At 35.8% G+C, this 17,798-nt stretch overlaps 1 protein-coding gene across 1 annotated transcript in view; it reads right to left on the bottom strand.

Annotated features, from left to right (window-relative positions):
* Window positions 1-17,798, bottom strand: part of LOC122815747 (vomeronasal type-2 receptor 26-like) — a 50,322-nt gene that overhangs the window by 16,354 nt on the left and 16,170 nt on the right. The window contains exons 2-3 of the mRNA XM_044088510.1: window positions 17,147-17,270; window positions 1,779-1,784 (exon numbers count right to left, since the gene is read on the bottom strand). Coding sequence (XP_043944445.1) covers window positions 1,779-1,784; window positions 17,147-17,270 — 130 coding nt within the window. The remainder of the gene's footprint in view (window positions 1-1,778; window positions 1,785-17,146; window positions 17,271-17,798) is intronic.

The following is a 17,798-nucleotide window of genomic DNA, read 5'->3' as shown; positions in this document are numbered from 1 at the left end:
ATAACCTATGACTCTACAAAATGTTAATTGAAGTCCTGAATGTGTAAATCTATAAGATTTAAAACTTTTGTCCTTAGATTTTCAACAATAGATTTTGATGATGCTCTGCACTTTTTTATGATGGTTTGTTTATAAATTACCCACTGGATAAAAATGAAGAAGCCTTTGCAATGTGAAGCAATGTTATTCTTCCAGTTTCTTTGATGTCTTTTCTTACTATTGCGATTTAGGCAATAACAGGTAATAATGATTTTCCTTCAACTTGAAATAATGAAAAAAAAATGAAAATATAAAACAAAAATTCTTTCTTAAATTTATTTTGTAAATCCACAATGCTTTTTAGAAAATAATTTTTACCAATTAAACATTTCATAAAATCTAACAGCTCTAGTTTCCTGTTTGATTGAACAGTATTAAAGTTTAGTGCTTTACATGCATTTGCCAGTTTATTAAAAGTATAAATTGCCCAATGTAAACTTGTCCAAGTAAGTGCCCTCGGATATTGAACTACTAATGTTCTCTTTATTGAGCATTATCTCTTCTTTTTAATAAATACATTTCTATTCTTTTCAGAATCCAGCCATTTACAGCATCTAGCATTATTTTCAATTCACTTGACAGCTTTGTGGCACAGGTGCTAACTATAAAAGTCAATAAAGTAATAACTATACACATGAGATGTTTTTTTTTTCTACTGGCTGAAGTTCTGGAGAAGCAAATATTGGAGGCTGATTGAAAACAGTTCATGCAGGCACACTCATTCTGGTTTGAGGGAGGGAGTCAGCCTGATATACTGCATGACTGGCTCCTAATAAATGGAGGAGATCCAGAGAGTTGTAAATGGGTGAAGATGTCCATGCCCATGCGTAGCCATGTTTGATAGTGCATGATGCCATGCATGTGCCTGGGGGTCTTACTGGGAGCATGTGCAGGCATCAAGCTGCTGGTAATCATCCCTCCTTTCTGTCTGCCTTATTTGGATGACTAAGATGTGAAACCAGGCTCCTTTGAGTGAGATACCTATAAAGAAATTCTGCATACAGATCACAGATTGCTGCCCTTGGATGTAATGGTATGCATATGGCTGACCACTGCCGGAAGGCATGAAAAAGTTAAATTCAATGAGGAGCTGATTAATGGTCAACAGCAAGTAACCACAAAAATGACTAAGAAAAAATACTTCCTGTCCAAGCTTTGTACTCATGACCTTTGAGTGTCTGTACACAGTTTTTCAAAGAGGTTTGCTTGGTCATTAGCTCATCTAAGTATTCTTACCTTCTAAACTGTATCCTTATCCATTCATAAATTATATTTCACTTCTCATTTCACCTACCCATTTTTTCAGAGTTCTCTTACATCTTTTTTATGTACATTAGTCATGTATCATTTCCACTACCTACAATTAATGAAAGCCATCACTTCCTACTCCTTTCCAACTTAGATATTTCTTTTAACTAAAAGTTCGCTTCCCACAGTAAAACATAATCAGCTTTTTCCCCTTACAGTGTTTCACATTATCTGCTTCTTTTCACGTCATTGTAGGTACCACACAAATGTCATTATAAAATATGCCTGAAAAACTCTACCCTGTCTTTATTTAAACTAGCCATGCACCCCCCCCCCCCCACACACACACACACACACTCAGGTAATAGCATTTCTTCATCTGCTTTTCCTTTAGATAGCACTACTAACCTTCTCATCTTCTCTTCAGTTAAGTGTCAACCCAACCCCTCCAAAGATAGGCAGTGATCCCCCCTACCCTTCATCAGCATTACCTACATCTATTCAACAAAGAACAATGCAGGACAACCTTCCGGTTAAAACGATAATAACACAGCAGGAAACTGTTTGATGAAATTACTGCTTTGTATAACAAAACAGGGATAGAGATGTTAAAACTAATGATTAATGATTATGAAAATAAGGCTGCAGTGTTGTTGAATGATATTGACAAGCTGAATGAAAGTATTACCAACAATAGGAATTTTAGTGGGATTAAACGTGACTATGAACAAGCATTTAAGGAGGTAGATGACCATTGCAACAGAGTAGTTATGAGAAAAATAAAAAAACTTGAAAGAGATCTGGAAGAATATAAAAATGGTATGGCATATTGTTTCAATAAAAAAAGTAGAATTACCTCAACAAGACTAAATTATCCACAGGGGGGGGGCATCTAACAACGAAATGGAAGGAAATGAAAACAATGAATGGACAGAGGTACCAAGAAGGAGTGAAAGATTGGCACAAAAAAGTAATTATGGCACTAAACAGGTTTTTCAGCAAGTACCAGGAAGACAAGGGAATCGAGAAACAAACCAGCCAATGCAAATGTGGAACAGATTCAGGAGATAACCACTGACATCATAGGGGTGATAGGAACAAACCAGTCTGAAAACCAGGATGAAAACACCCATATAGTTGCCCATGCATGTACCACTCACAAACAAGACAATCTTTCCATATATAACTTTACTGATGTGGAAATTAACGAAACTTTTTTCGAACTTTTCAAAAAATGATTACATTTCGTACCCAATACCCCCACAAATGTTACCAACATTATCATTGATTTAAAATTATTTACGAGGCAATTGAACTTAGGTGTTTATTTTGGTAATACACACAATGAACATCAAGGTTTATATAGGAAAAGCATCTTTAACCCCCCATTACACTCATCATTAAAAATATACGAAGAATTAGTGGAAAATGAATTTAGAAAATTAAACAGGGAAATCAAACACAAGGAACCTGATAACTTCCCAGAAGAATACAACAAACTTTTAACATCATTAAAAAATGAGAGAATAAGAGTGATGAAAACAGATAAGGGGGGTGGGATAGTGCTGATGTATCAACAAATGTATGAAGCATTTATCCACAATATGTTGCATGATACAGAACAATATGCACAAATTTCCATTAACGAAAGAAATATAGCCTACAGTAAGATCAAATATTATTTAGAAGACCATCTGCTGCAAGGAGCAATAAATGAACAGCTCTTTAATTATTTATTAGTACAAAAACCACTTACTCCTGTCATTTGTGGAATACCAAAAGTTCATAAGGGCCTTCAACCTTTGAAATTTAGGCCAATAGTGGCAGGAGCAAAAGGCATTACCGAGCCTTTAGAAAAATACATTGACAATATGACCAAAAAATGTATAGCATCATTAGAATGTATCTGCAAAGACTCTTGGGAATTCCTGAAGGGAATAAAAGATGATTTCTTTGGAGACACACGATTTTTGGTCACTATTGACATAGTCAACTTATTTCCAAGTATTCCCCATGAAACAGGTCTTGAATGGTTTAATGAAATGTTAGTTAAACTCACGAATTTTAGTGGGGACACCATCAAGTTAATTGTGGATTTTATGGGGATTATTCTAAACAACAATTTTCTAATTTTTAATGGTGAACTTTTTAAACAAAACAAAGGTGTAGCCATGGGAACACCATGTGCATCAGCATACGCTAACCTTGTTTTACACCACTGGGAACTGGAATTTATTTTTGTTCAAAATTGGGCACAATATATTGTCCATTATAAAAGATTTTTGGACGACATATGCATTTTATGGAAAGGTACTTATCATGATTTTATCAATTTTATGGATTATATTAATGATTCGACAAGTTTTTTAAAATTTACCTATGAAATCAACCCTAATCAACTGCATTACTTAGACATTAATTTAAGTAAGAATAATATTACCAAAAAATTTGAATCCAGTGTCTACAGAAAAAAGACTTATTCTAACATGTTTTTGCATTTTGATAGCAGTCACCCATACTTTCAGAAAAAGAGTATTTTAAAAGGCCAATTTATTAGGGCATCAAGAATTTGCAGTACTGACCAGTTATTCCAAACAGAAATGGAATATTTAAAAACTCTTTTCCTAGAAAAAGAATATCCTTTAAGCTTAATTGAGGCCGTATCGAACAAAATTTCAACAAAAAGAAATGAAAAATATGCCCCACTTTTAAATACTCAAATAATAAATAATATAACAACAAGTGAAAACAAAGAACAATACAAAAATCAAGCATTTGCATACACCTATAGTAATGACAACAAAGAAATAGAAGCCATTATTTTAAAATACTGGCCAATACTGACAAACAATTTAGAAATAAATAAGACAGTACCACCAGTGCCTAAATTTATAAGAAAGAAAAACAACAACCTTAAAAACTTATTTGAAAAAGAAATAGGTAACAACCCAAATAACACCAAATTAATGAGGGGTACCTACAAATGTGGGGCCTGTAACCAATGTGGGTTTATGTTGAATGACACAGGCTTATATTTAAAATCTAGAAAGGTAGGGTTATATTCACTAGGACATTACAACTGTAACTCTAAAGGTATAATTTATCTTGGAATATGTCAGCACTGTTTATCCTTTTATATAGGAAAAACAGAACGAACATTAAAAAGAAGAGTGTATGAGCACTCCTATGAAATTAAAACGAAAAAAGAAACGAATGCTTTCTTTAAACATTCCCTAACTTGTAAACAAATGAACATAAGATTTTTAGTACTAGAACAAGTAAAAAATGACATTAGAGGGGGTGACTGGGAAACATCCCTGGAATATAGGGAATTAGTGTGGCAAATTAAGCTTAATGCTGCAAGAACACCAGGGATGAATGAACACATTAGTATAAGTAGTGTGCTAAAACAGAGAAGAGCAAAGTTATGAAGTAAACAAAAACAAAATGAATTTATAAAAATTTTTGACACTAATAGATACGTTTGATACGGTTGTAAAATTTTAATTTTATTTATTTGATCATTACATTATTTATATATTGGACAAGCAAAATAAATAATTTTTAACTATAAATATCTAATATTTAATATTTAATATTTATTATTTAATATTTATTATTATTTAATATTTATATTTACCATCTAACATTTAATATTTAATATTCATTATGTAATACCCATTTTTAACTTTTATAATATTATTATAGGTTTTGGGTTTATTTTTCTTAGCATAACATTGACATTTAATTAATTGCAAATACATAGCAAAAACAAAAATACTAGAAATTGATGCTATGTTATAAAGGTATTTACCATCAGTAAATTCAATAGATGGATGATTTAAACCACAAAGCGATAATTAAATATTGCCAACTGATGAAAAACATTTGAATAAAAATAAAAAGTATAATGTAGTACAGTTTCCATAAAATGCATAGATACCAGTGCAATAGGATCGACCCAACATTACGCATGGTGAATCCCACGAATGACCAGCACTAAAAAACGCCAGCTGCTATATAACGGATTGAATGGGTCCACCATCATACCAAAATTAAACCTACATCCCACTGCAGTACCAATAACATCTCACAAACAACATTATTACAACGAAACAGAGAGACTAGGAAGGGTAATATATGGTGGAAAATTCAGGCAACCTATTAACGTAGTCAGTAGTATGACAGAAATCTATAGGAGCGTTAACACATTAGGTTTTAGACTAAGGGTACAACTTTAAATCAAAGCAATTTTTTTTGAAATTGTTCCTAATTGACATAATTAAGCAATCAACTAAGGAACCATGTGGTTTTATAAAAAGACAGGTTGCTAAAGAGAAAAACATCTTGAAAAAGCCCGGGAGAGCCCGGGCGAAAGCGCTTGATTAACTGATTTTTTACCTTGCCCGAATTGCTGTCGAATGAAAGATTCAATTTTATATGATTAATTGAATTTTTATGGTGTTTGGATTGCTATTGAAAGCAAGATTTGATTTTACATAAGACTTTTGGGCATATCGTACCCAACATTGGATGCTCTGCTTTTTACTTCAATAAACTGGGATTTTTTATGTAACGTTGGTTCCGTGCCGTTTCCTGCTACATCTATTCAACCCATCCTGGAAGATGATGGCTTCTGGATACTACCCAGAAATCCATTGATGGCTATTCCTTTATGATTTATACCTTTACCGAATGCTATAACTTCAGTTCTATATCCGTCACTCACCTATTACCCTCCCTTCTTCAGAAAATCTCTTTGTTCATAATCCAGTGTTAAGTTTTCTTAATTTCAGACTTGTCACTTCTTCTAACACCCTCATCAAATCATTCATCTCCCTTTAACTTTTCTTCAGTATTTATTCATTTTCCATTCTAAGGAAATCTCTAAACAATGTTCCCATTCTGCTACTTGCATTGCTGCAAACTGTCTTCCCGTGCATTAAAGACTTACACATTGGATAGAGTCCCCTATATATTACCCATTTTTCTTTAAATATGCCCTATTCTGCAAGACTATTTATTTTAAACTTAATGAATTTTGCTTTCCCATAATACAGAACGTCTGTCCCAAACACATTATTAGGTTTCTGTTGAGCATATAATCAGTAAGTATATTTTGCTTTCCATTATATATTTTCCTTAAGCACTAAAAATGTATCTGTATATATATATATATATATATATATATATATATATATATATATATATATATATATATATATGTCATACCTCTCAACCTGTTAGAGTGAGAAATCTGGACAAAAGCACAAATAATGGGGTGGACAAAGGCCTAAAAAAAGGGACACTTTTTACATATTGTTCTTACAAACTTAGAAAGCTAATAGAATAACAGGTTATGCAATAGCATGAAATGTATGAAGGATATGAAGTCTGGAACTCAAATGTATGCCATTATATTCTGACTTCATTCTTCAATACTTTGCCAGTGATTTTCCAGAAAAGCACAATTTTATGAGGAACAGACCATAATTATGAGGCAAAAATCTGGACAGTTGACAGGTATGATATATATATATAGATATATATATATATATATATATATATATATATATACAAACATATATCTATATATATATTTTTATATATATATTATATATATATATATATATATATATATATATATATATATATATATATAGGGGTTTACATCAAAGTATCAAAAACCCACTTACTCGAAACATAGATCATCGAGATGATATCAACAAAATAGCACACATAATCGACAGGTTACCCAGGGAAAGAAGGAAGTTGGACGAAAATAAAAACAAGCCACAGCAAAACACTATGAACCCACAAACCCCAAATGTGGGGGTTGTGCCCTCCCCAACTAAATATACCAACTCTAAGATCACACCATAGTGGACAAAGCAGCAAACTTATGGCTGTCGGCTAACTGTTTTTTTTCCTTGATAGCCTGTCAATAAAGTGGCATTTCGCTGTTGTCATCTCAATCATTTGTGTTTCGATTAAGTGGGTTTTCAACACTCTGAAGTAGACCCATATACACATATATAGATATATATATATATATATATATATATATATATATATATATATATATATATATATATATATATATATATATATATATATATATATATATATATATATGTCTGCATAGATTAGATATATAAATACATATCTGTTATATATATGTATATATATATATATATATATATATCTATAGGGGTTTACATCAAAGTATCGAAAACCCACTTACTCGAAACACAGCTCATTGAGTTGATATCAACAAAATAGCACACATAATCGACAAGTTACCCAGGGAAAGAAGCCAGTTGGAGAAAAATAAAAACAAGCCACAGCAAAACATTATGAACCCACAAACCCCAAATGTGGGGGTTGTGCCCCCCCAACTAAATATACCAACTCCGAGATCACACCATAGTGGACAAAGGAGCAAACTTATGGCTGTCGGCTAACTGTTTTTTTTCCTTGATAACCTGTCAATAAAGTGGCATTTCGCTTTTATCATCTCAATCATTTGTGTTTCAATTAAGTGGGTTTTCGACACTCTGAAGTAGACCCATATACTTATATATACACACATATATATATATATATATATATATATATATATATATATATTAGATATATAAATACATATCTGTTTTATATATATATATATATATATATATATATATATATATATATATATAATGTGCACAGACAAATATATACAAACATCTATGTATATACACATCTATATATACAGATATGTATATCTACCTATCTATCTAAAGAAATATATATATATATATATATATATATATATATATATAGAGAGAGAGAGAGAGAGAGAGAGATGGATAGATAGGCATAAATATCTATATATATATATATATATATATATATATATATATATATATATATGTATATATATATATATATATAGTTATAGATACATATACATATATCATATATATGTGCATATATGTTTCCCCTGCATTTTGTTGCACATACTTTTATCCAATAAATGCAGGGGTTTTATTTATTGTTGATGGTATCGTTGGCCAAATGGTGGATATGTCAATGGTATGGAATGTCAGTACAGGTAAGTATGGTTTGGAGGGTGAGACCATGTGTATGTGTTTGTGTATTTATGTGTGTGTGTGTGTGTGTGCGTGTGTGTGTGTGTGTGTGTGTGTGTGTGTGTGTGTGTGTGTGTGTGTGTGTGTGTGTGTGTGTGTGTGTGTGTGTATGTGAGTTATGGTTATGGTAAAGGATCAGTGAAGGATGGGTGCTGTGTGTTTGTGTGTGAGTTTTTGTATTTTGGGGTAATGGTAATAGTTTGGTTAGGTGACACGTAGTATTGTGTGTGTGTTTGTTAATGTTTGTGTGTCTGTGTCTGCCTTGTACAGTGGCAGTGTTATGGGTAGGTTTTATTGATATTAAGGTGTAGGGGTGGGGTTGGAGTTAGCACCCACTGCTAAGGTGGTGCAGGATTGTTAGATAGCCGTAAGACATGGTTAGTTTTAACTTTCTTTCATCTAAGGGTACTGAGTTATTTACAATATTTAAGAATATTAGACTGAAAGTGAGGAATGCTTCATCCAGCCGAGGATTTTTAGATTAGGCCAGTTAATAGAGTCTAACGTTGATGTGTAGGTATCTGGGATGAAATTTGTGAGATTTTGTGCCCATTTGTAACAGTGTTGTTTAACATAATGGAAGATTAATCTATGAGTGTAAATGGGAAAGTTGCCCTAAGGGAGATTACAAGGGCTCTTGAGCTGGGGTATTTGTGAGGGTCAGAAACCATTATCCAGTCTACTCTTGGCATATGTTGTATTATATTTAGTGGCTGCGGTGATTAGCTGCGGAAGACCATGTAGCTGAGTAAAAGACTTGCAGCTTGTAGACTGTGCCTCTAGGTAGATTGCAGACATAAATATTGACTGGGGAAGCTAACGCTAATGTTTTGCCAGCCAATATTTATGTCTCCATTCTGTTTAGAGACACCCTGTACAAGCTGCAAGTCTTCTACCAATGGTAACCCTTTGCTTAAATATTTTGTTAGAACACTTGGATATATTTTAAAACTGTTCCCTCACAAAGACAGGGTCAGACTCCAAATTGCAGTTCTAAAAACCTATTTGGTCACATCAGAAATATTCAAATAGAGTAAAACCATATCAACCAATTACATGCCATGGTTTTTATCCTGTCAGAAGCTTACTCAAATAGAGTATAACCATCTTCACCAGGTACATACCATGGCTTTCAGAGGTACATAGGTTAATAGGAGATTACTAGACTAATGAATTAAGGGCCCTTAATAACCTAGACATATAACCTGATTTTAACCAATATATGGCTCTTAGGGACAAGACGATGTCATGAATTTGTGCCTTTGCATTGAGTACCTTACAGATTGCCCCTGGCCATAATGGACATATGCAATCCCCCATCCATTGATCCAAAGTGCATTTGAAGATGGTCAGGGAAGGGCACTGCTTAATGTGAATACAAAGCTGATTGCAAAGAAAGGGCAATCTCTAAGACACATATCTGTCTCTCCAGCATGTTTTATTTGAGTCTCTGACTAAGTTTAGATCCCTAGATCAGGTGACCCTTGTGCTGTTTGACTTGTGGATGTGTAGCAGCTCCATCAGGGCTGAATCTATGAGTGCCTTGCAGGCATAGGTCACCCCATAACAGTCTGTAGGAGGCAGAGTAAAGGGATAGGGCTTTTAGTCTATGCACATAGTTTATGTTGTGTACACCCTGTATTTTATTTGTGAGGAACATCTGAGGTTGCTTCAGCTGCTGTGTATACCTAGTCAAGTACATGCCAAATGACACACTGTACTCAATTATTCATCTAATGAGGGCAGACTACAGTGGGACTTAATTTCTTTGGATCTGGATGCCATACCTTTACCTGTAATTTGTGCCACATAAAAAGACTTCCTCACCACTGTGAACACATGATAGTTAAAGTTCAGGCTACTGCCTATCTGTGTACCCATATCTCTCACCTCTGAGTATACTCTAAGGGATGTGCTATTGCTATTGCAATTTGCATGGGTATTTGACTTCCCAAAGGGTATGATAAGGTATCTTTTGCATTTAATTTTAGACCATGGTTCTGGCTCCAATAATTTGTCTAATCTAGAACCTTCTTGAAGGATATCTACATCTCTGGGGGATTCGGTGGTTGTCCTCAGACTGCAGTCATTGCCAAACTTTGTCATCCAGAGACCTTCCACATTAGTGTTGACTTCAGAGAAGTATATTCCTAACAGAAGTGGTCCCAGCAGTGAGCCCTGTGGCACACCACTAGTAACTGGCCTCTTGCTGGATCAGGATTCACCCACTCTAACCATATGTGTCCTGTCCATGATCCAATTGTCTATCTATCTGGTGACACAGAGATTTATGACCAGTTTTTGAGTTTGTTTATAATACCTGAGTGGGGAATTGTGTCAAACTGCCTTGGCCAGCCTGAGGTAGATGGTAGTACTGTTTTACCCTCATCCACGGCATTAATGAATTTCTCACAGAAATCCAGTATATTCAGTAGGCATGACCTGCCATTGATAAAGCTAAATTGGGTTGGATCCAGTGCTTGGAGGTCTCCTACATTATTATTTATCAGGCCCACAATTGCGTTTTCCATGGCCTTACATATAAGACATTTCCCGGGTCCGTAGATGGACGCCCTTATGCAGAAGGATGATGTTTGCTGTATCAGGACAAAACTAGTCTGGAATTAAGCTCTTTAAAAGACAACCTGGTATTTTGTTAGGCTCCACTGAAGCTATGCTTTTAACTTTAGAGAACAAAGTGGTAATTTTTCCTTTGGTGATAACTGGCAATAGACTGGTAGAGGGTATTTCTTGGGTGAGAAATGGGGGTAATAGGGAGGTGAATTCTGAGCTGAATTTGTCAGCCAGCAAATTTGCTTTGTCTTCCTGTTGAGTATAGATGATGTCATATACAACTAATTCTGCAAATTGTTGGGTGTTGCCGTTAAGATTGCGAACATAACTGAAAAATGCCTTATGGTTATCCTTAGCTTTGAAGGCTATTTTTACCTGAAAGTCTGCTTTCAAATATTTTACCAGGTCCATGATTTGTTTGTTTAGACTAAAGAGAGACTCATTTCTCTGTTGTGCACATTCCCTCTTGCTTCTTGACAGGATTTCCTTTTTTTGTACAACATTTTAGTACCAGGGATCCATTAGGGTGGATTGTTTTTATGGTTTCACCTGTGTTTTTTTTTTTTCTGTCTGGTACTACCGCTTCTGTGTAGTTGTTTATATGGTTATACAGGGCTTTTGTGTATGCCTCTGCATAGGCTTCTGTGTTTTCTGGATTTGGGGAGCTTTGAAACAAATTATGCCATCCCTTAATAGGGGTAATTTTCCTTAGAGAAGCTATTAAAGTTTTTAGTCTTGGGTGGGGAGAGGCTAATTTTACCTTTATTTCAAGGAAGACATCTTTGTGATCTGATCTTACCAGCAAAGACATAACACTTGGGGTGTACAGTACTCTACCATAATTGTGAGTACTAGATCTAGGGTATTTGTTCCCCTAGTGGGAGTGCAGACTAGCTGTTCCAGGGCATTAGAATTCACAAAGATAAGATATCTTTGGACATGCATGCTAGTACTGATGTATGCCTTCCAAATAATGGAGGGGTAGTTAACATCACCCATGACTATGGTATTGAGCTGGTTGGTGATTGATTTTAGTAACTTCAGGTATAATGTATGAGTTTCCTGGGTCAAGGTGGGTGACCTGTAACTAGCAAGAATATGGTAATGGAATTTTCCCATGTTTAGCTGAACATGGAGTAGCTCAAGCATGTCATTATGTTTGACCAGCCTTGAGGTTAGCTTACCCTTTTTCTAGATAGATACACCTCTGACTTTTGCTCTTTCATGTTCAGTGGGTGGTTGGAATGTATGAAAGGCATTATAGCCATGCACTTCCTGTCAGAAGCTTGTCCAGTGGACACACCCACTGCGGCTAAAAAAACTCATGTTGTTTAATTGTAGTACTCACATCAGAAAAAGCCATTTTCATGGCTACTGCACTTGCCCATCTTTGAATAAAGCCTATTTTTAAAAAGATCAACCTGCATCTTATTCTTTGGAAGGGAGGGGATGATATAATGAGTTCCTATTATGTGATTGCAGATGCATTCTGTCGAATTCATCTTGATCAAACATAAAAGAACGAAAAGGCAAAATAGCGAAGTGGCACTTAAGCAAATTCTTTCCCTGGGAAAGAATTTGCTTGGCCGCTTTCATTTCTTTGCCATTTTTGGCACTGTAGTGTGATCTTGAGTTAGTATATTTAAGTGGGGGGGGCACAGTCCCCCACATCAGGGGGGGGGTGAAGCCCCCCACTTTATGTAATATTTTAAAGTTTTTTTTTAATTTATTTTTTTTGGAACGCCAATTTTTTTCCCTTGGAAAAAAATCGCTGTTCTGAGGTTTCAACATTGTAAGCTTTCGCTTACATGGGGTCGATTAATCATTCTCTTTTTTAAGCATTCGATGATGTAATATAGACTCGATATAATCAAAGGTAAACATAATAATTTTAATTAGAGAACTGCAGACAAGAGACTCCTAGGAGTAAGAACATACTTCTAACTACTCATGTTTAATGAAATGAGTCCTAGAAACTTGCAGTTTGTCCTGACCCTTAACCCTTAAGGGATAGGTGGAATCCTACCATTCTGCTCATACACCATATGTGGTAATTCTTGACTTTGGCAAAAGAGTATAGAAGGTATGACCAGAATGCATGTAGCAGACTCTTATCAAACATAGGAGAAAAAGTAGAAGCAATAAAGAGAATGGTAAAGGTAATCACAAGTAATGAGAATAAGGGGGTAATACGAAAGCTACTGGAGGAACAAGGTAAAAGAAGTGCAGACAACAGAACAAGTGTGCCTTGAGTGAAAACAATAGGCAGAAATAGTGCAGGATGTAAAAGACATGTAGAGAGAACAGACAGAGAAATACTGCCTGAAATATGGTAATAGAAGAGAAAATAAGAAACAAATAGGACATATGGATTCTGTTTACAATTGCGAGAGTCAGGAAAGTAAGATGTAGATAAAGTTGATAAGACAGAAAAGAAAGAAAAGTGTTTAAGTTAAAGAGAGAAAAAGAGCAAAGAAATACCCCTTCTAGTTGGCAGGGAGTTGACAATACTAAAACTATTTTCAAAGATAGATGCTTACGTCAACAAATGGATGTATAATTCTTGTCCCTGAGTCCATAGAGTCCATAGGTCAACAAAATGTTTACTGAGGGAAGAGGTCCACAATTACTGCAGCAGTAGGATACCAAAGTGGAAGTGGGGCTCCTCAGATGTTTAAAAAAACATAGATACCCAGTTGGATAATTCATTTCCCAGAGTCTTCTGCCTGCAAAACATTTACTGAGGCAAGAGGTCCACAATTATTGTGTTCTTCAGTACTGCAGCAATAAGATACCAAAGTGGTGCTGGTGGTGGTGGTGGGGCTCCTCAGATGTTTAAAAATCATAGATACCCAGCTGGATAATTCCTGTCCAAGTGTCCACTGAGACTATGGGCCTGCAAAGCATTTACTAAGGGAAGAGGTCCACAATTACTGTGTTCTTCAGTACTGCAGCCATAAGATACCAAAGCTTGGGGGGGGGGTAAAATCATAGCCACCCAGAGGGAAAGGTATAGACATTACAGAGATAAAAGAACAAAGGAAAATGCTTTCTAGTTGGCAGTGAGTTCGCAATAAACTATGCGGTAGGCTATATCCTTAAATTGACAACCAGATGAACAATTCTTGTACCCGAGTCCACAAAGTCTATGGGTCTGCATAGTATTTACAGATGGAAGAAGTCCACAACCTTTGTGCTCCTCAATACTGCAGCAGTAGCATATCAAAGCTTGGGGGAGGGGGCTTAGATGTTTAAAACCATTACTGCTCTGGCTAGAAGTAGAAAAGGAGAATGAAAGAGAGAAGAGAGATGTGTTGTGAAGATAGGTGAAGACTGCCAGCCTAGCCAGATAGAATTTTGTAGATAATTCTGTCATTTGTAAATATTAATATAAGCCACAGGCTTGTTCTCTTAAATGGAAGAAAATGGTGTTAAATGTGGAACTGCAAAAATGTAACAACCGTGCACTTTGCTGTAGGAAAGGTGATAAGTCAAGAATTGTGTAATTGATCACAAAACCCGGAGCCGAGATGTCTGGATGAAGGAATTCTTGCTTTTGTTTTGAGACTAGAGTTAATTGCTAGAATGTTCATGTATAATGTCTTTTATTGCTGTAGCTTCCTGACCAGGTGCAAGATCAAAAGGGTTGTTACTCTCTGAGCTTCTGTTAGCCTGGGAAACAGAAAATAATGATGTAATCTGAAATGAGTCAGTGGTACTGTGTTAGCAATTTAAGGACATAGAAATTCAGAGCATTTTGCATTTTTCTTGAGAACATCCAACATCACCAGCACTCTGCCTATGTTCTATATGTAAGTTTATTTTAGAACTGTGTTTTCTCTTAGTTATAGCTGGGAAATAGGAAGATTAGATTAGGTTTTTTTTGTATTGATGTCAGAACTTTTCTACTGTATTATTTTAAGTATTTCTATGTGATCTCTAAACTCTTGACAGACACTGTGTAGTAAAAAGTATTGTCCTGTCTTCTTATTTATTATTAAATATTTTTAAGCCTTTCAACTGTGGCTGTTTTGTGAAGAGATAATTTAAGCTCTAGAGTACATTGCATGTATATAGTGATACTGTCCAAGTCACTCCAATAAGCTTTGCTGTTCAGTCACACTTGCCATTTGGATAATAATATTGCACAGTAGTAATTGGACACCCATTGTTAAGGGCCTTTTGAGTAGCTGATACCAGTGGTTTGTGGCAGTAATTTCTACCTTGTAGCCTGGCAGAGAAGGGGGCATAGCTGGAGAACCTGTGCCAGCCTTCCCCATGACAGTCTGTGTGTTTATATATGACTCATATCTCAAAGTGTGTGTGTCAGCTACTTGGGCAGGGACACGAAGCATTGGTTGGACAGAGAGGGTCCTGAAAGTTTTAGCTTGATCGCTAGTCTGAGACCTGTGCCTATAGCTGTGCCAGTAGGGAGTCTTATTGGGGATCTGGAGAGAAAGGGAGGAACCAGCCTCAGACTGACTGTGATCTCTGTGTGCTCTTAAGAAAACCGTACTTTACTGTGTGTAGTGTTATTCTCCCCTATGTAGATGCCCCTTACTGGTGTTGGTGGTGAGGATTGAGACTCCTTGATTGCTGGGCCAGTGCATGGATGGGCATCACATGGGGATAGATAGATAGATAGATAGATAGATAGATAGATAGATAGATAGATAGATAGATAGATAGAGAGAGAGAGAGTGTGTAGCCATATAAATTGACTTAATTTTTCTTTTTCACATAACCTTTCATCAGTGCATTTGAGTTGCCACTATGAACAGTTCTGTCTGCTAAGCCTCTATCTCTTGGTCAATGATTCATTTCTTGCATCGCTTATTGTAATTCTCAGTACATGGCCTTGGATTATAAAGTCAGTTGTAATGGCAGCAGTGCTGTTAACTAAATATGACTATATGTTATCCTATGACAACAGCTACAATTATTTCAAATTAATCAGCTCTTGTGGAGTTAATGGATGAAACCCATAAAAGGCCATGGCAATCCTTGATTAAAAAGTAACCTGGTTATGTAATGGAGCTGGCAGTAAGAATGAACATGGACATATTTGGGAGGGGGGATATGGGCTGATGATGGTTGCTTATTCATTCATCTCTGGTGTAGAAAAGGAATAAGAGCACCGTCCTGCCTGTGTCTGTAGGATGTTCAGGGAAGTGAAGTTGGTCTAGTCCTCAGAGTATGCAAGCTCTCACAAGCCACAACTCATTTATCCCCAACCTTCTCAACCAATGTCAACATACCACTCAACCTCTTAGCACAAGGAATCTGGGCAAAGCCTAAAATAACTGGGGAACAAAGGCTCAAAATTTGGGACAGATGCTAAATACTGCTTTTATAAACTTAGAAAGTTGATAAAATAGCGGGTTTTGTGTTAACATGCATTTTATTGAAGGCTATAAAGTCTGAAACTTAAATGCGTGTCATTATTTAGTGACGTCAGTCCTCACAGATTTGACAGAAAACCACAAATTTTACAAGGAACAGACCAAAAATATAAGGCAAACATCTGGACAGTTGAGAGGTATGAATGCCAACATTTTGAGGGGTTATGGCTTTATTCCTCAAGATGCATTGCCTGGATGGTCACAAAGGCCTTTGTTAACCATAGGTTCATCAGCATATACTAGGCTAATGACCACTGGGGCCTTTAAAAGCCTAGCCAAGCAACCCAATTGTATCCTGCAAGTTTAAGGATATTTTAAGGGATACATATATAATCTAGGGCAAGATTTACATGTGGGGTATGTTTCTAGTTTTCCATCTACTGGTCAAGCTATAAGGAAGATCACTGCTTCACATGCATGGGAAGCCTGCTTCTGAGGAATGGAATTCTGTGAGACATATGCCTGTCACTCCAGCAGTATGAGACTCATCTTGTAAAATTACACACCAGGGTGTTATTCCTGGGAAGGGAAGGATCTACTAGAGAAACCCAGGGTATGAAGTAAAAGGTAAGCTGGCCAAGTAAATAAATCAAAACAAACAAACAAACAAACAAACAAACAAAAGCAAAAAATAAATACATTTAATAATAAATAAATAAATAAATAAATAAATAAATACATGCAATTTATTAGGATTGTAATGCTCATTGTTAACAAATTTCTATAGTGCAGAAATTCAAAGTCATATACCAGATTTATTAGAAATCTCCCCATCCGAGCAAGGGATGCAGTCAAAACAACACAGTGGCTCTCCTTGTCGTAAAACTCTTCTGTATCCAGGATGGCAGGCTTCACTGCAGACAGACTTTGGAACCTAAAATAGCATTTAAAAATAATGAAATTAGAATTATATATTGCAACATCTTACTGTATATCTATTCCCTGCTGTCTTGTAGGAAACGGGTCTGTATTAGTTCACCGATAGATATTTTCAGTGAACACCTCCCCCTCAATACCTAACCATCAACAATCACTTCCGGGATTTGCAGAATTTTCCCAGGGCAATGAAAAAATTGCCCCCCAGCACAACAGAACACACAATGCACTAAATCAAACCCACCCAAGTGTGGGGCTTCTCACCCCACCCCACCCAATGTGGGGGGCAGAGCCCCACGCTGCCAATTATATATATCAACTCCGAGATTGCACAACAGTGGGGAAGTGGCAAAGTTATGTAGTTGCCCAACTACTTCATTGCCCTGAAAAAATTTGCAAATTGTGGAAGTGATTTTCGATATTTAGGTGTCGACAAAGAGGTGTTCACTGAAAATATCTTTTAGCAAACTAATATAGACCAGTAGGAAACAAGTTCATTCATTGCTATCTTGTAGGAAGCAAGCTG

This window comes from Protopterus annectens, chromosome 1.part1 (genome assembly GCF_019279795.1).
Source record: "Protopterus annectens isolate FY-2018-M chromosome 1.part1, PAN1.0, whole genome shotgun sequence".
Lineage (NCBI taxonomy): Eukaryota > Metazoa > Chordata > Ceratodontiformes > Protopteridae > Protopterus > Protopterus annectens.
Note: the sequence above shows the minus strand (reverse complement) of the source record. Positions and strands in the feature narration are given on the sequence as shown.